Source organism: Heloderma suspectum, chromosome 2, assembly GCF_057233095.1.
Source record: "Heloderma suspectum isolate Gila_16-S chromosome 2, 16-S_ref, whole genome shotgun sequence".
NCBI lineage: Eukaryota > Metazoa > Chordata > Lepidosauria > Squamata > Helodermatidae > Heloderma > Heloderma suspectum.
The window spans coordinates 259,993,633-260,013,407 of NC_139459.1; the positions used below are offsets into that span (position 1 = coordinate 259,993,633).

The window sequence follows — 19,775 nt, forward strand, 5'->3', positions numbered from 1 at the left end:
ATTAGAAACAGGATTGAACTATTTTTCAAATGCGTGATTGAAAACACGCTGGCAGAAAAAAAAAATCTCTCTGCAAAGTGGAAACCTCAGGCAAAAGCTCTGCCGGAACAGGTGAATGGACAGGAATGGCCAGGAGAAGTTGTAGTTGCTTCCTCTTCTGCTCCATCTGGATCTGGGTTGCACACCAAACTCTCGCAGCTTCTTTTGGTACTGTGTCAGATTTCAAACATAACACAGGGGGTTGTGATGCTTGACTTTATGAATTACCTGTATAATTGCAGATGGTTGACAGATGTTTGGGGCCTTAGAGCACAGCCTGGAGAGTTACTGGAGATTTGTTTCTATAAAGAGTGTAACTGGGAGCCCAGGCTTACCAGGAAGGCAATCAATTATCTGGCTGGAAGTCTTGCTTCCTTGTAAGAAATGTGTAGCAGGGCTGCAGAACCTTGGGCCTGGGGTCAAATCTGGCCCACTGAGAGTCCCAATTCAGCCCTCTGGGGTTCCCATGCCCCCTTCCCCTGGCCTCACCCTGATTATTTGTTGATTTCCTGGGTTCCGTGCAGGTGTTTCTAAATTCTGAAAAATCGAAATGCTTCTCCTAAGGTTTAGTTATGATCAGGAAGAGCTTTAAGCTAAAATTCGTTGGGTTTCTTGTATTTTTGATCCCACTTCTTTTGCCTTCAGCCCTGCTCACCACTGGAATGCGGCCCCTGAGAGCTTTTCTGAAATGGAATTTGGTCCACAGGCTGGAAGAAGTTCTGCACCCCTGGAGTAGGGTTTGATTGTGGACGTTCAGAGGGAAGGGAAAGGCACTTTACACTTGACAAGAAGCCATCCTTTACTTTTACAACACATATTCTGGGTACAGCTTAAGATGAAAGGATAAGAACACAACCATGTCATAGGGACATAAATAGAGCCAAGCAGGATGAGATCATGGGTCTGTTTAGTCTAGCATTTTGTTTTTAACAGTGGTCAGCATGATGCTGCTGGGAAAGCCTATAGGCAGGGCACAAAGGTGATGGAGCTCTCTTCTAAAGGCCAAGTCAAAGCCATCTCAGATGGAATGCCTGGTTGTTACAGGATCAGGAAGAAGCCCTTCTTGTCTGGCATGGAATGGTCTGTAATCCACAAAAGCTTATGCCAGGGGTGTTGAACCTCTTTCAGTCCAAGGGCAGAATACCAGTTTGGATAAGCTCACAGGCCCCGCTAATCATGGGCAGGCTGAAAGGCAAAAGGGCTGGCGCCAACATATCCAAATACCAACATATTGTAGCTGAAAGCTCTTACTGCCCCTAACTAAGCCTTGGGAGAGACATTTCAACTTTTTAGAATGGGAAAAAAGTTGCAAAAGCCAGGAAACCACCAGATGATTGGTGATTGGGGAAAGAGGGTGGGGCCAGAGGAAAGGGGCATGGCCATCAGGGGAACCCAGGAAGGCTGGTATGGGAGCCCAGGTGGGCCAGATTTGCTCCTGGGACAGAGGTTCTATACTCCTGGCTTAGGCCATAATGACTTGGTTAGTCTTTAAGGTGTCACAAGACATTTTGTTTTTTTTTAACTCCAGGAAACTCTCTGAAGTCTGTCATACATACATATAAATGTTATTGTATATAGCCATAGGCCTTTACAATGTTAAAAAATGTTAAAAAAGAAAGAAACCTTTCCCAATACAAAACTTTGGTTTAAATAAAAATTATTTAAAAACTCAAAGCTATTAAGAACAAACCATATTTACCATCCACTAAGAAGTTTGACCACTCATATCTAAAACAATAAGATTTATAGCACATCATAATTCTTGATGTGGCAAGACTGCAGCTTCTTGGCTGCCAAAGCAAATTGGGCTAACAAATATGTGATAGATGGTTATTGGCTAGGAAATCTATTACCACCTACTGAGGTGTTCGATCCGAATACAACTGGATAATAGATGACAAAAATTTACCTCTGCATACAATGGACAGAACAGCAAGTAATGAATTATATCTTAAATCTGATTGCAACCAAATATACATTTCCGTTCTGTGACTGGGATTCCTAGATATTTCCCATCGAGATATACAGAGGGCATCAACTGGAACCTAAGTTCTGTAAAGGCCCTTTGAAGCTCTGAAGTGTATCTTCCATTAGATTTTTGTTCACAAACATAGGAAGCTACCTTATGCTGAGTCAGACCATGGATCCATATTGCCTGCTATTGCCTACTGTTTCAGGCAGTGTCTCTCCAGGGTCTCGAGCAGGGGTCTTTCCTTGTTCTGTTCCTTGAGACCCAGATGACATTTAATCTGCATTTTCCCATCATCACTCGAAATCCTCTTTCCATGACTTTCCTACTTTTTATACTGGGGAAAAAAGGAATGAAATCAAAAGCTCTCTGGCTTGCTGACTTCATATTTGCATCACTTAATAAAGATGTGTTCTTTGCCAAATGCTGCGTGTTACCATTTATGGTGAAGAGGACTGATTTTTACAAAAAATAAAAATAAAAAATCCAGCAGAAAAATCAGTTATGTCATCTGCCAAGCGAGAAAATAAAACAAAATGTAGCCATTACTCTTCCTTGCACAATTTTGAATTGGATATGAGAAAAGAGTCAATTTCAAAAACATCCACATATCCATGCACCGTGGTTATTTGGTGTGAGAACTGGAGGCTGGTTAAAAAAAAAAAGTGAGCTAGGTTCCTCTTAGGATCCTCCTTCTGGAGCTATTGAGGATCTATAAATCAACTATAAAATATAGTCCAATAAAACCAAGGAAAGGTAGCAGGAGTTCATACTGTGTGTGTGTGTGTGTGTGCATAAATGTATGCATTATTTTATGCAAACTACATGAATATTCATATTTACTTGTAATTTGTAACATTTTATTTTTAGGAGGCCAGTGGGATATATCAGATATTTATTGTTAAATATAAAGGCCAACCAAATTCTTTCCCTAATTGACCAACATTTCATCCTAATTTCCCAGGGATATACCATGGTCAATCCTAATGCTATTAAATTAAATAATAAATTAGAGAAAAAGTCATTCTTCCTTTACCTCCCCTGCCATGATTCTGGACATTACTTGGCCAGGTACATGCTGACCCTATAATATAAATGGTAGAAATGAGGTTGAAAATAAGTTAGTTACTGAGTGCACTAAATAAACAGAACGAACATGAACTCTTAATACAGGAGGGAAATTATGACTTAATAGGTGTAACTGAGACTTTGTGGGATGACTCTCATGACTGGAATAAAACAATCGAAGGATATAACTTGTAGGGATGGCGGAGAAATCTGCCACGGACTCCAATGAGGCTGGATGCTTTAGAATTTGCCCCCCCCCCGGAGTCCGTGGCAGAACGGACTGCTCCCCCCTGCCACCCCACAAACTAGAGTCGGGATGGACCCTGGCGCCAGCGGCCACAAATGGCGTAGCAGTTATCATTTGCGTCCCTGCCCTTTGCCGTGATTGGTTATGTAAATATTTACGTAGCATCGCTATGCCGGATGCCATTTGCAGCCCAGTAGTGGATGGAAGTCCAGCCGTGAGCAGCCCCAGCCGGCGGCTCCACGCACTCGCTTCAGAGCAGAACCAGCTGGGGAGGATTCCGGGAGGAGGGATGGATCCTCTCCCTCCCAGTGGACCCCAGGGTGGACTGGTAAGTGGGGTTCGTACACCCCTAATAACTTGTTCAAAAAGAACAGGAGGTACAGAAAGGGAGTTGGGGTTGCACTATATGTGAAAAATACGTATCTCTGCACAGAAATACAGGAGGATGAGCTTGGTAGCCCCATCGAGAGCATCTGGGTTAAAATAAATGGATCAAAGAATAAAAGGAACATGGTGGTCAGAGTCTACTACCGGCCACCCAATCAAGGAGAAGACGAGGATGAAACTTGTGAAAAGCAAATAGCCAATGTTTCAAGGAAGGATGATGTAGTAGTAATGGGGAACTTCAACTTCCCCAATATTTGTTGGGAGACAAATTCTGCAAAACATGGCCCCTCCAGGAAATTCCTGATTTGTGTGGCGGATAACTTCCTCCTACAGAAAGTTGAGGAAGGAACTAGAGGATCGGCGATCCTTGACTCGATCCTAACCAACAGAGATGACTTAGTGGATAAAGTAGCAGTTACAGGAACTCTGGGGGAAAGCGACCATGTTATACTTGAGCTCTTGGTTCTAGAGGAAGCAAAAGCCGAGTGTAGCCAAACACGTACCCTGGATTTTAGGAAAGCTGATTTTAATAAACTCAGAACAATGATAAGTAAGGTCCCATGGCAAGCTACTCTAGTGAGAAAAGGAGTCCAAGATGGGTGGGAGTTTTTAAAAAAGAAAATTCGAAAGGCACAATTACAAACAATTCCAACAAGAATAAAAGGTGGAAGACAACAGAAGAAGCCAGTGTGGCTTCACAAAAACTTAGAGATGACCTGAAAACAAAAACGTACACATATAGGAAGTGCAGGGAAGGTCAAGCAACAAAGAAAGAGTACAGGCAGGTAGCACAGAATTGCAGGGATGGTGTCAGGAAGGTAAAGCTGAGAACGAGCTGAGGTTAGCGGGGGATGCTATAAGCAACAAAAAAACTTTCTTCAGCTACATGCATAGTAAAAGACAGAGGAAAGAAATAGTGGTTCAGCTATTAAATAAGGATGGCAAAATGATAACAGATGACAAAGAAAAGGCAGAAGTGCTCAATTCCTACTTTGGCTCAGTCTTCTCCCAAAGCGGGTCTATGACACCCCACCCCCCAGCAAAGGTGAAGTACAGGCTGAAAGGGCAGGATTGCAGCTTGAGATCGATAGGCATATAGTAGGGGTGTGCGAAACACCCTGTTCCGTCCGGCAGTCTGCGGTGGGGGGGAAGTGATCCCTCCCTCCCCCCCCGGAATCCTCCCTGGTTGGCTCCACTCTGCTCCACGGCAAGGCCGCGGAGCCACCGGCCAGGGCCGGCCACAGCCAGACTTCTGGCCGCTGCCGGGACGCGGCCGCAAATGGTGACCGCTACACCGTCTGCCATTTGCGTCCCCACCAAGCCGTGATAGGCTGCGTAAGTATCTACATAGCCTATCATGGCAAAAGACAGGGATGCAAATGGCGTGGCGGCCACCATTTGTGTCTCTGCCTTTTGCCGTGATAGGCTACGTAGATACTTACGTAGCCTATCATGGCTTGGCAGGGATGCAAATGGCAGCCGGCATAGCAGCCGCCATTTGCGGCTGCAGCCCGGCAGCAGCCAGAAGACAACCCGGAGCCGCCACTGCCGCCAGGTAGGTCCGTCCCGGGGGGGATTTCGGGGGTGGCGGGTGGGTAGTCCGTTCCACCACGAACTCCGGGGGGCCGGATTCTAAAGAATCTGGCCTCACTTGAGTCCATGGAGGAATTCTCCAACATCCCTAGCATATAGTCGAGGAACTCCTAATTCCTTTCAATGAGTTCAAAACTCCAGGCCAGATGAACTGCACCCTACAGTAATAAAGGAACTGGCAGAAGAACTCTCAGAACTGCTGTCTATTTTCTTTGAGAAATCATGGAGGACGCGGGAAGTGCCAAATGACTGGAGGGCTAATATTGTCCCTATCTTCAAAAAGGGTAAAAAGGAGGAACCTGGGAACTACAGTCTGACCCTGGGAAAATTCTGGAGCAGATGATAAAGCAAGCCATCTGTAAGCACCTTGAAAACAATGCAGTGATTACTCGAAGCCAACATGGATTTGTCAAGAACAAATCCTGCCAGACAAATCTGATCTCATTTTTTGATCAAGTCACCTCCCTTGTGGACTGTGGGAATGCTGTGGACATAATATACCTCGACTTCAGCAAAGCTTTCAACAAAGTGCCCCATGATATCCTGATGAGCAAACGAGCTCAAAGTGGGCTAAATGAAACAACGATCTGGTGGATCCACAGTTGGCTACAGAATCGGACTCAAAGAGTGCTTATCAATGGGATCTTCTCAAACATGGGAGAGGTAATGAGTGGGGTTCTGCAGGGCTCAGTCCTGGGCCCAGTGCTCTTCCACATTTTTATTAATGACTTGGAGGAGGAGGTGCAGGGAATGCTGATCAAATTTGCAGATGACACAAAATTGGGCGGGATAGCTAAAACCCTGGAAGACAGAAACAAAATTCAAAGTGATCTTGATAGACTGGAGTGCTGGGCAGAAAACAACAGAATGACATTTAATAGGGATAAATGCCAAGTTCTGCACCTAGGAAAAAGAAACCAAATGCACAGTTACAAGATGGGGGATACGTGGCTCAACAACACTACAAGCGAGAAGGATCTTGGAATTGTTGTCGATCACAAGCTGAATATGAGGCAACAATGTGGTGTGGCTGTAAAAAAGGCAAATGCTCTTTTGGACTGCATTCATAGAAGCATAGCTTTCAAATCCCGGGAAGTACTACTTCCCCTCTACTCAGCACTGGTTAGGCCTCATCTGGAGTACTCTGTCCAGTTCTGGGCATCACACTTTAAGAAGGATGCAGACAAACTGGAGAGGGTTCAGAGGAGGGCAACAAAGATGATCAGGGGACTGGAAACAAAGCCCTATGAGGAGAGACTGAAAGAACTGGGCATGTTTAGCCTGGAGAAGAGAAGACTGAGGGGAGATAGGATAGCACTCTTCAAGTACTTGAAAGGTTGTCACAGAGAGGAAGGCCAGGATCTCTTCTCCGTCATCCCTGAATGCAGGACACAGAATAATAGGCTCAAGTTACAGGAAGCTAGATTCCAGTTGAACTTCAGGAGAAACTTCCTGACTGTTAGAGCAATATGACAATGGAACCAATGACCTAGGGAGGTGGTGGGCTCTCCCTCACTGGAGGCACTGAAGATGAGGCTGGACAGCCATCTGTCAGGGATGCTCTGACTTGGATTCCTGCATTGAGCAGGGGTTGGACTCGATGGTTTTGTAGGCCCCTTCCAACCCTACTATTCTATGATTCTATGTTTTCTGAGATATGCTTGTGAATGTCACAAATGACTGTGAAACACAAGACTCCCCCCCCCAATGTTTACATCTTTTTATAGGATTGAAAAATGGATGAAATGTCATTTACTGAAGGCAAAATGTCATCATTTCTTGAGGTCCAGAACTTCGTGGGCCTGGATCCAGATATAGTCATACTTAGAGCAGACCTATTGAAATAAATGAGTTATGGTAGTCATCACTGAGTTAAGTGCTACTGATTCCAATGGGTCTACCTTAAGTATGACTGAATGTGGATTCACAACCCCATGTGTGTAGCCCTAGCTGTATGGTGAATTGTATACAAATGGATACTGCACACATGATGCCCCAGCCTAATCAAACAGCAAGATCATCATGCACATAGTCTTTTTAGAAAATCTCTCACACTGAAGAAGGTGGCACCACAAATCCATATACAAAGAAAATTATTCCAGTGGGTGCAGGAAGACATTCCAACCTACCAAAACATCTGGCTCTTTGTCGGAGAACATCTTAAAAATAATTACCTGAGAATTCATGTTAGAGTAACACTTTACAAAAAGGGATGGATACAGATTTAAGCTGGATCAACTGCACTGGCAAAAGTAGACTTCCCTGCCCTTTCCTTCCCATGGCTGTCCCCTAGGCCTCTCAAAATGTTACACAGAGTCAGGGGTCCCTGCAGAATGGGATAAGCTATGAGGGGGGAGGGGGGATTCCCAAAAATCAGGCAAAGGGATCTTCCATGATCCTGGAAGGCAGATCCTGGTTTATAGTTTCTGGATTGTAACTCCTGTTATTATAATTCCTATAGTAAAATATTTATCTTTCAAAAGATGTATACAAAGTTACACATAAATACAATGAAATATAAGATACCAGTGTATAAAATGTGGGCTAACTAGGCACCAAAATATTGAATTAATATTAGTAGTTCCATAAAACATGCAAAACTCATTTACAGTAAACACAGTATTTTATTTATTCCAGAAATCTAAATATTGTAATTATACTAATATATACAAGAGGAGAAAATTCCCCATGTGGAAATAAGCCCAAATGAATAAAGATCCTTTAAAAGAGCTCATCTTGTATGGGATGTATACCGTAAATTTTCTCTAATGGTTCAAATAGCTTCGAGGCTTCTTTGGGAAAATGGTGGATGAGTGAAGGGTTGAACTCCCCCTCCAACAGAAGTGTGGATTCATTGCCAATCAGACACCCTATGCCTGCTCTTCACAAACTTTTAAAGTTATAAGGAGCTCTTCCATGTTGAAGCCGTTTAAATTCTCTTACATTTTGATTTTATTCTAACCAGAAATAAAAGGATGTCATTCTAAAAGTGTCAAAGGTTCAATGTTTATGCCTTTCCGTCCTTTATTATAATACAGAAGCTTTTTATTAGTGTTGTGTACCAAAGTCTCCTTTTCCATTCTTCTTTTTGAAGGAAGCTGAAATTATTTGAAATGAGGATGTAAACAGCAGTAAACAAACTTCCAACTAACTTCTGATGAGTTTTCTAACCACATTCTTAAGACGTTCTAATTGGAGGGCCATCAAATCACATGGCAGTTCATATCCAATTATACATTTTATGTAAATTATGATGGGATCTAGGCTTAGTTATGCTTTGACTGAGTGGGCCTATTGAAATCAATGGGACTTAAGCTAGTCACGACTAACTTCTCCCATTGACTCCAATAGGTCTACTCTAAGCCTGGCTAAGTTTGGATCTAAGCCGATACCTTTCCGAAAAGCTTGGGCATTAGTTTCACAACTACTATGCTTAAAAGCATCCTCTGCTTGATTACCTCTCCAGGTTCTAAAATTACCTTAGATACAGTCTTAAATACAACTATTAAAACAAAGCCGTCTTGAGGATCAGAGCATACATGAAACCTTTTAACCAAGTTTGGTTTGGGACCAGAAGCATCACATTCAGTTTAAATCAAAGCTAAAGAGCCACACTGAAGAATCTTGAGGCACTCTTTTAACACACAGCAAGAACAGCAGCCTTTCCATTTTGTAGGAGAAAAATCTATTGTGCAACAGAAGGGTTAAATCAAAATAACAAGGGTGATTTATCTAGTAGCCTTGGCTATCTTTCCCCAGGGGGCCCAATCCCAAATCTACCTATTTGTCAAGTCACTGACAATTGCCTATTTCTTTCTTGCTACCATATGCTTTATTAAAGAAACACTTGACCTACCTGTCATATCAAGCGGCTTCCTTTTTCCAAAACAGAATAATATAGACATTTCCCTTAAGGGAATCCTGATGCAAATATATAAGGACAGGTTGCCAATTTGTTGAGCATATTAGGATATGGCAAACTGTCAAGGGAAACAGTTGTAATACAGAGAGTTCTAACAAGCTCATTTTCCCTTTTCTCCCCAACCGCACTTTGGGAGTCTCTCTTTCTCTAGTTTATATCACACCATTTATCCATTATATTTTTATGGACAGCTGTCAGATGCAACTGTCTTTTTTCTTTTTCTTTTGAAAAGAGACCACTTGGAGATCTTGCAGCATCTCTCTCTCTCTCAGCTTTCACCAATAACTATTGCAAATCTTCCAGCTGCAAATGGTTGCTGGTAAAGGCATCCTGGTGAAGTTTAGAATATTTTTTTCTGTGAAGCCAAGGGAGACTGGGTTGTGTGATTTACAAGAAGCTTGTATTTTCAGATGAGGCTTTGTAAATGAATTTTCCGTTCTTCACCTGCCTGCTGGTATATTATAAAAAATGGTTGATGGCTACCACTAAATGTTTATTCAATCAATAGATATATTCTTGAAATTGCACACATGGCTCTGAACTGTTGTGTTTGAAAGGAGGTAGAACTGTAAGCCAAAAGTAAGAGTAGGAATGCAATATAATTTAAAGATGTAGCCCTATACATGCTGACTTGGAAGTAAATCACAGTAATTTTAAAGGTACTTGTTCGTGTGTGTGTGTGAGTGTGAGAGAGTACTGAGCATCACAGCCTAAAGAACTGATTTTTTAAAAACTTTCAGCAGAGAGCTTTTTCTTGGCAGACTAGGCCACAATACAGTGTAAAGTTACTATATGGTAGAGGTTTGTTTGTTTGCAAATCCTCCTATCTTTTCATCTAATTTTCAGCTGCTTTAGGCTTAAAATGTCCTGGAAGCATGCAACATTTAAGAATTCATTGGCTATTGCACTCGCATTCTATGCTGGCTTGGGGGAAAACATGAGAACTGCACAGCGCAGCCACATGGAACAAAGCGCAGATTAAGACATTGGCTAGAGCTCAGCTGAAATCAATACAGTTATAGCAGGGATTAATTTGGCCTGCTGCATTTGTTTACATATGTGATACTGTAGACTGTTTGCTGAACGAAAGTGATTGGGTGAGGAAGATCAAAAGTTCAGACCACAGAGCGATAAGGCATAGCCTGTAAATTAAAAAAAACAAACCAAAAAAGTAGGAGAGAAGCAACCATGTTTGGTCTCTGTTTCAACTGGTTTATGTTAAGGATCATCAAAAATGTTGAATAGGAGATCATTGTGAACCATGTGGCTTGCCATTTGTTAGCCTTTTTTCAGTCTTTGCATTCCCAGCCACTGGGAATTTAACTTGGCAGTAGTAATTTGTCCCTCTCTTCATTCGTCTACGCTGAGACTGCACAACGTGGAACCACTGAGCTGAATTCAACCCACCAGCCATGGATGGTAGACTGCCAGGCGTGCTCCCCCCCGCACCCTATTTCTTCAGTCCCAAGCAAATAACAAGAGAATATGAAAACATAAGAAGAGGCTTCAAGGCCTGCTGGATCAGACCAAAGAGTTCAGAGCCTCTTTCAGCCTGAGTGCCATGTTCCGTTTCAGAGATGCTTTGGGGGGCAGCATTCCGGTGGTGGGCAGGGTTGAAGGCCAAGAGGGTGCCAGCATATTTTAGCTTAAAGCTCTTACTGCTGGCAACTAGGCCTTAGGAGAGGCATTTCAACCTTTTGGAATGGGGGGGGGGGAAACAGCACAAAAGCCAGGAAACCCACAAGTGATTAGTGGTTGGGGGAAAGGGGTGGGGCCGAAGGAAGGGGGCATGGCCATCTGGGGAACCCATGAGGGCTGGATTTGACCTCTTGGCCTTAGGTTCTGTACCCCTTGCCTGTCTAGTCCAGCATCCTGTTTCCCACGGTGGCCAGCCAGATGCCTAGAGGAAGTGCTAAAGCAGGGTATGAGGGCAATAGCTTTTTCCCACTGTTGTTTTACAGGAACTGGTATCCATTGGCATACTACCTCTGATCCTGGAGATAATACACAGCCATCATTATGAGCCATGATAGCCTTACCTTCCATGATTTGGTGTAATCAACTTTTAAAGCCATAACCACATCTTGTGGTATTGAATTCCATAACTTCCCTATGTGCTGTGTGAAGAAATACTTCCTTTTGTCTATCCTGAATCTCCCCATTCAGGATAGGGGAACCATTCAGCACCATTGGATGACCCCAGCTTCCAGTATTATGAGAGAGGGACAAGAACATCTCCCTATCCACTTTCTCCACGTTATGCATAATTTTATAAACCCTTTTTCCTTACCATTGTCACCTTTCCTTATTAAGGAATTCCTCCAGCTCCCTGATCATTTTGGTTGCCCCTTTCTGCCCCTTCCAGCTCTACAATATTATTTTTAAGGTGCACTGACCTGAACTGACATCATGTATTAGAAGTGAGGCCACACCATAGATTTATTTAGGGAGCAATCCTATGGCCACTAGTCAGCAGCTAGATGGCCATAGGATATGTCGGTTTCCAGGAACCGAGCTCAGAGCCCGTGCTCCGAGGTCGGTTCCCTGAGAAATGACCTTCCCTCCCTCCCGCGCTGCCTCACAGGCAGCTCAGAACGGCTCCGTGCTCGGAAGAGGACCACAGAGCGGTGAAAACGGGGTGTTCCAGGGCAGGGAAGGGAGAAATGCTGACACGACACATCCAATGTGTCATCCAGCAGCCACTTTCCCTGCTCTGCCTTTCTGTGGCTAGACAATTGAAATCAGCTGTCTAGCCACAAATGCAGGGTGGCTGAAGCACAGAGGAGATGATTCCCTCCGTGCTTCTCCTGCCCTGCATTGGATAGGTGGTTGCCTCCAAGTTCAGAGGCAGCCGCCTATCCTGGTAGGATTGCTCCCTTAGAGACTATTCAATATTGGCAGTTCTAGCTTCGATCCCTTTCCTAAACATCCTTAACATGGCATTTGCCTTTTTTCACAACTGCTGGGTCATTTTCACTGATATTTAATGTTTGATACTGGATTGTTGGCAAGTCCATCATTGACCACTAATCTCTTCCCTGAACATTTATTTAGAGTGAGCCCCACTAGCCAACCTAGTGGGAGTTCTGAGTAAACAAGCATAGGATCAGCTTGTAAATGTTCATTAGGCCAAATGCTGGAAACGATATTTGCAGATCATAGAGAGCTAAGTTTGGATTGTCCCCATCCATTAACATTTCTATGTAAAACGCAAACTGAATATAAAACTAGCTAAAACTACTTTGTGCTTTCATCTTAATTATTCCACTGAAATCTTTATTAGGTTCTGAAATGCTACTTGCATGACCAATGCAATAATAATATGGTAGAGTTCTTAATGTGGAATATTCTCTCAGGCCAAAAGATCACATGCTATTAACCATATATTTTATCATTCATTATTTAGTTAAATGACAGGCGGGTCCAAGACTGTATCTAATTTCAAGCTTTGCTCCCTCATTTGTGCTTGTCTGTCTTGTCTTGCTGTCAGATCTGGCTCCTGCCGAGTCAGTGAGGCAAGGCCTTGGAAGCAAGACAAGGCTGTGGGAGAGGGAGGAATGAATCTGTGACAGGAACGGCAGCAGGCTGGGTCCCTTTTGCTTCAGGCTAAAGAACGCTTGACTCACAGGCTTTGTAGGGGTTCAGGTCTCATAACACAACCTGTTCTGCCCAACTGCTGTTCAGCTGGCTTCTTCGCTGGCCTGGTTTGTTACCCTGTGATTTGGGGGGGGGGATTTATGAATCACCAGAAAAGAGGACAAAGGAGGACACTGATTTGCATAAAATTTGTATAAGCTAATTTATATGTGTAGATGCAAATTTAGAAAACATTATTATATTTTAAACAGAAATGCAGTCCATCTCACCATAGTGTGGAAGACTGTGACCAAGACCGTGTCTCCATGACAACGGAAGGAGAAGCAAATGGAGGAGTTCTGTATTTTTGAAAAGGAATCATCTTTGCTGCGCTTTGATCCATGCAGGGCTCCACGAGTGAATGCTCTGCACCAGTAAAAGTTGCTTCACAGAACATACTTCTGGGTGGGGGTTGGAGTGAATGTCATCTGACTGGCAGGGGCTGCTCAACCAATAAGAGAGGCTCCCCCCCCCCGCTTTCTCCTTTCCCCTGAAAGTCCAGATGCACCTGCATTTCAGGAACAAGCCTCACTGAACACAATGGGAGTTACTTCTGAGTACATATGCTTATGCTGGGAAAGTGGGGGTACACAGGAATGGGAAACCAGCCCCCTTTCTAACTGCAGAATCTCTATAACAAAGGTGTGAAGTGTTTACTTCCAAAAGCAATAAACCAAGCCATGGAGAATCGCAGGTTTGTTAAAGCTCTTTACAGGCTTCAGGGAATCAGTGCTTTAAAATATGTATTTCAATTCAGGGGGATCTCTGTAAATTCTGATGTGCAAAAGCCTCATCCAGCACAATGGGAGTTACTTCTGAGTAGACACTAATTTGTGCTGAGAAACACAGGGGACAGGAAACACCCCTTGACCCGGAATAGCACACGCCTGGGCAGGGCTAGCATACAAGAGGTGGGGCACACAGCAACCATACTGCGGAGAACCCGACTTAAGGAAAAGAATCGGACTTTAAGCAGTCTCAGGAAATCCGGTTTTCCCTGGATAAGCTTCGGGGTGGCTGCTGAATGGCCACGGCGTCATCCATCCCTAACGACCTCAGCACACAGCCGGCTCGGAGTACGGTGTGGGTGGAGGCACCCCCCAGGTGACCTGTGTGCCTTCCTCAGGCTGCTGTCCAGTCCAGGTGCTGTTGGTGGGCAGCTTCAAAGCCCAGCTCTTTCTTCTGATGGTTCTTTATCTTTATACCAGACTGGACAGCCCTTCAAACAGTGGATGTCTTCATCAGATGCATGAAGTGTTATCTGATCATGCGTTCATAGGTTTGTGGGACTGGGTCCCTGTGGCATATTTTACTCCTATTGTGACCTAGGCCTATCCACACTGAGCTTCACAGAGGCAAGCCATTCCGGCTGTGCCAGACAAGGGCTGCTGTGTCTTTTGGGCAAAGATGAAAATGGGAAGAAATCATCTATGTTTGACAACATGCTGTAGCCTGTAGGGACTTCAGAGACCAGAGGTTTGCCAATGTATGGCAGTAAATTTCTAATTTGCCCTGCATAACTTTATTGTACTTTGGCTGCTGTTACGTAGGGTGCAATCCTATCCAGATAGGTGGCCGCCTCCGAACTTGGAGGTGACCGCCTATCCAAAGTGGGGCAGGCGAAGCATGGAGGGGATCATTCCCTCCGCACTCTTCCTCCCTGCTTTTTCGGCTAGACAGCTGGTTGCGGTTGTCTAGCTGTGGGAGGATGGAGCAGAGAAGGAGGCTGCTGTATGACACATAGGATGTGTCGTACAGGCAGTTCCATCCTCCCCGCCCCAGAACACCCCCCAGCCACACCTCTTTTCAACTCCTCCGCACTCCTCTTGTAAGCATGGAGGACAGGGATGTTCCATGCTGCCTCGGAGACAGCGCGGAAGTGGGGGGGGGGGTCGGTTCTCCAGGAACCGACCTCGGAGTGCGGGCTCCAAGGTCGGTTCCTGGATAACATGATATCCTATGGTGATCTAGCCGCTGTCTAGTATCCATAGGATTGTTCCATTAGCCACTGTAATTAATGCTGAGAATGTAGCATTGAGCCACCCAGGTAATAAGTCCAGGCTGCACCTGTGGCTCAGGCTCCTAGTATGGAAGACCATGTACAAAGGGGCAGGCAGTCCCACTTCAAAGGAATTCTGGGACATCATCTGAAACCTCTCCTAAAGTAAAGAAAAGTGCATTAGGGATACTAATTACTTTAAATCATGTTATGTAAATCTTCCTCAACTTGGTGCCCTCCAGATGTGTTGGACTACAACTCCAATCATCCCAGCCAGTCTGGCCATCATGCTGGCTGGGGATGATGGGCATTGTAATCAACATCTGGAGGCCAGCAGGTTGATGAAGGCTGCGTTATGTCAATATATGTCAAAGAGAGTCTTGTGGAAATATGGGGAACCATATTGAGGAATATACCGAAGAAAGTTAGCAGAAGCCCAAGACCTATTCACAATGATAAACTGCTGTAATTAGCTTTATATCTAGCTAAACAGAAGTTGAATTTGCTCTCAGACATCATCATAATTATGCTCTGTGAATTTTCATGTTCAATATTCCATTATGATCTTGGAATATCTATCAAGTATTTCATTTTTAATTTTGGTCATTCAATATTTAATGTTAAATTTGACAGCTGGTACTGGATTGCTGGGAGAAGACTCTTACGAGTCCCCTGGACTGCAAGGAGGTCAAATCAGTCAATCCTAAAGGAAATCAACCTTGACTGCTCATTGGAAAGACAGATACTGAAGCTGAAGCTCAAATATTTTGGCCACCTAATGCGAAGAGAAAACTCCCTGGAAAAGACCCTGATGCTGGGAAAGATTGAAAGCAAAAGGAGAAGGGGACGGCAGAGGATGAGATGGCTAGATAGCATCACCGATGCAATGAATACGAACTTGAGCACACTCCAGGAGAGAGCGGAGGACAGGAAGGCCTGGCGTGCTGTGGTCCATGGGGTCACGAAGAGTCGGACATGACTTAATGACTGAACAACAACAACAACAACTGGATTGCTGACAAATAATGCTATGTAGTATTTGGTAATCATTAGCATGCAATAGTATTTATTATTTGACTGAAATTGATAGCTGAACTACAATGGCGTTAGTGCTTGATAGCCGATATGAAATGATATTTATTTGCTGATTGTATCTGATAGGTAACAAACAATGATATTTAGAATTTAACAGTGTTTTGCAGTTTGTTTAGGACTTCTTGTTTGAGAGACAGAGAATAGTATGCCTTCCTATGAGATATGGTCTTTTAAGAATTGCACATCCAAGATGTGTAGTTCATGTTGGCATATTCAGTGCATTTGAAGGAACTGGCTGCAGGAATGGGAACAAACACAAGCACGCAGATACTTGTGGGAGGGACACATTTCTGTTGCTAAATTTACGGGCCCCAGAAGTTACTTGAGTAATAAGCTATCCTTAATTTACAAGTTTATAAGCCTGTCAAAAATCATGTATGGCAGTGGGATTTTGTGATTAAAACTGGTTCAGAATTCTGGACATTCTTTAGAGTAAATCTAATTTTCCTGAAATTTTATCAGTTCAAATTAAAATACAGGCATCATGATATTTCTTTTTGGAATAAATGTGTGTTTTAAAAATGTATGTTGAAGTGCCTCTGTCTGAATTCTTACTCTTCTAAATGGTGTGTGATTTCTTCTTAATTATGATATTTCTTCCTTTCTTTTTCTATTGAGTTTCTCATTTTTAATTTCAAGTTTGCCTGATCAGAACATTGGAGGTATAGCTTTGTCAAAATGTAATCAAATTCAGTTAACAAACCCCTTTTTGGTTTTGTTATTAACCAACATTAACCCGTGTTGGGTTAAGAGTTTTCCATGTTCAACGAAGCTCCAAAATGCTAGGAAATTACAGCTGTCAAGTGCCATGCCTTTAACAGAGGTGTTATTTAGGCAATATCCCATCATGTGGCCAGTTCCAGCCTCTCCACTACCTTGGAGCTGTATGGCTGTTAGTGGCAGAGTGGTGGACCTAAGTCTCAGATCTGTCTGTTCAGTACAAATATTTTTCAAATGCAGCCTAGATCTTATAATACTTTGTTCTGTAGAGGGAATGTTTAGCCTGCCTATAGGTAAGGTAAGCAGTATTGTTAATCTTGGACTGCATGCAGTTTAATCAGCATACTGGCATGATCCTATGAGTCTGGGTCACATAAGATTGTATCTAGTATACAGTGACAGCACTGGGCAGTACTACGTCACATAAGCACAGTGCAGCAAATGGTGGCATTGGCCCAGGGATGTAAATAGACCCAAGACTGGTTGCAGCAATACAATATGGTGCTACTGCCCAGGCAATGGCTACCATTGTTAGATGCATCATGTATGTTGGTCCTTGTTGAATAACATTTTATTATTATCAGCTAAAAGCTCCAGTTCACTGACTTTATTCTAGATTTTCATGTAATTCTTTCATGTTATTGCAGCCCCTCCCCGTTTTGTATTTTGTGTGAATTCACTAGGTGCCCTCCATCTAAAGTAATAAATGTGTTAGGGATGGCTGTCGCAGGGAGATCCTATTCACTTTTGGCTAGATGGATCCCTGCAGCATCCCCAATTCAGCAAGTATTTGCGAGCCAAGTGGTGGGTCAGTTCCCCAAACTCGGGAACTTTCCCACCTTTTTTTTTAATCCACGAGCAAAACCACAGATATAAAAATTTTCGGAAATCGTGATTGCATGAAATGGCAGTTGTAAATAGTGTGATTTGTGCAAAGTTGCAGGCATAAATGACCATTTCTGCCTGCAGTTTTGTGCAAATTGTGCTATTTATGGCTACCATTTTGCACAAATCACAATTTTTGCAAATTAAAAAAAAGCGGAAAACTGCAAGTTTGCTCAACTTGGTGCGCATCAAGTCAGGCAAGTGCATGGATCCACAAGGGGGCTGAGCTGGTAAAAACTTGCCAGATTCAACCCCTCAACTGGATTCCTCTGACATCCTTAAAATGTGTTGGAGAGCATCAGACTACAGGCTGAAGATAGCAAATCTCATTTGCACATCTTTCCAGACTGACTTAGAAGCCTACCAGTACCCATATTGTTCACGTTACCCTTGCTGCTTTGGCTATAAGTCACGTGTTTCCGACACATGACTTAACTCCCACTGATTTTAGTGAGTCTGCTCTAAGTATGACTAATTCTGGATCCAATCCTTCATCTTTATTATTAATTAATTTATTATTACATTTATATCCTGCCTTTTTTCCTCTTGCAAGGAACTCAAGGTGGCTTACATGGTCCTTCTCCTCTCCATCTTATCCTCACAACAACCCTGTGCGGTAAGTTAGGCTGAGAGTCAATGACTGGCCCAAAGGCACCCAGTGAGCTTCATGACTGAGTGGGGACTAGAACCCGGATCTCCTGAGTCCCAGTACTCCACACTGGCTCTCAAACATTCTTGGCAACATTCTTTAAAGCAGTATATAATAATGTATTCCAAGTGCTTCACATACATTATCTCAGTCATCCTTATAATGCCCTGTAATGCAGGTCAGTATTATTATCCCTTTTTTGTAAACTGATGGTGGTGGAGGTGTTGAGGCTGAGAGGTAATGGCTTTATGACTGATGGAAGATTTGAACCAGGTAGTTCTTTCGTACTGCATAACAACAGCTTTCTAGGTTAGAACATGAATACTATATCTTTATATAAAAATAGATGCATTCTGTACAATGGGGAATGTTTCTTTCCTGACATAACAAGCTGATTTGCTTTACCAGAAGTAACAGCCACATCCAGGTCAATGCTCTAGCTGTTGTGACATTAGCTTCCAACTTGCATCACAACACAAGTCCATAGCAGTATGCTGGAACATCAGTATGGCTGCCGTGCTACAGGAGAGAGGGCAACTCTACAGCACTGGGCCAATGGGACAAGGTGTCCTGTGATTTTGTTGGTTGGAGTGGCCAGGTTCTACAGCAAGCTGCACAATTTGGGATCTACCAAGACAAATGGAGCTTATAGGATGGCCATGTGCCCTACTTTATAGAAGGCAGTCCTCTGTTTGAAGGTATCCACTATTTGAAGGGCTGTCAGGTACAAATCTAGTTTGAAGTTAAAGAACCATAATAAGAAGGGACAGCAGGGAAGGGTCTTGAAGTTGCCCATCAGCAGTCACACAGGTCACCTGGACACAGTCTTCCTCATGATGCTGAGATGTATTGTATTTGTATGGAAATTATAGGACAGGATCCAACACAGCCCATGCACATTTAGAAATCATTATTATACTTTAAACAGAAATGCAGTCCATCTCACCATAGTGTGGAAGACTGTAACCAGGGGGGTGTTTCCACGAGAACGGAAGGAGAAGTGAATGGAGGAGTACTGGACTGTTTAAAAGGAATCATCTTTGCTGTGCTTTGGTCCATGCAGGGCTCCATGAACAGGTTCTCCGCACCAGTAAAAGTCGCTTCACAGAACATACTTCCGGGTGGGGGTGGAGGTTGGAGTGAACGTCATCTGACTGGCAGGGGCTGCTCAACCAATAAGAGAGGCTCCTCCCCGGTTCCCCTCTCCTTTCCCCTGAAGCTCCAGATGCACCTGCATTTCAGGAACAAGCCTCATTGACCACAATGGGAGCTACTTCTGAGTAGACACAGATATGTTTGTGCACCTTTGGGAATGGGGTGCACAATGGGACCCCTTTTGTCTCGATAAAAATAATTCCTTCTCCCTGTCCCCTCCATGCACCTGCATTAAGTACTTTCTTAAAGCAACAATCATTAAAAGAACCGAGTGTTCTCCCTGCCAAACAATCTCTTTCTCTCTGTCTCCCCCCCCACACATGTATTACTTACTTTGTTAAATAAACTATCAGTAGAGGAGGAACACAATGTTCTAGCTGCCATGCTGGATCAATCAACGCTTCGAAGGCT

At 43.5% G+C, this 19,775-nt stretch overlaps 1 protein-coding gene across 2 annotated transcripts in view; it reads left to right on the forward strand.

Moving 5' to 3' along the window:
• Positions 1 to 16,480, forward strand: part of LOC146354464 (uncharacterized) — a 145,905-nt gene extending 129,425 nt beyond the window's left edge. For both annotated transcript variants that reach the window (XM_084838938.1, XM_084838937.1), the window contains one exon: positions 15,494 to 16,480. Coding sequence is in view for 1 of the 2 variants with exons in the window: in XM_084838937.1 (XP_084695063.1) it covers positions 15,494 to 15,839 (346 nt within the window). In the remaining variant the exon portion in view is untranslated. The remainder of the gene's footprint in view (positions 1 to 15,493) is intronic.
• Positions 16,481 to 19,775: the final 3,295 nt, after the last annotated feature.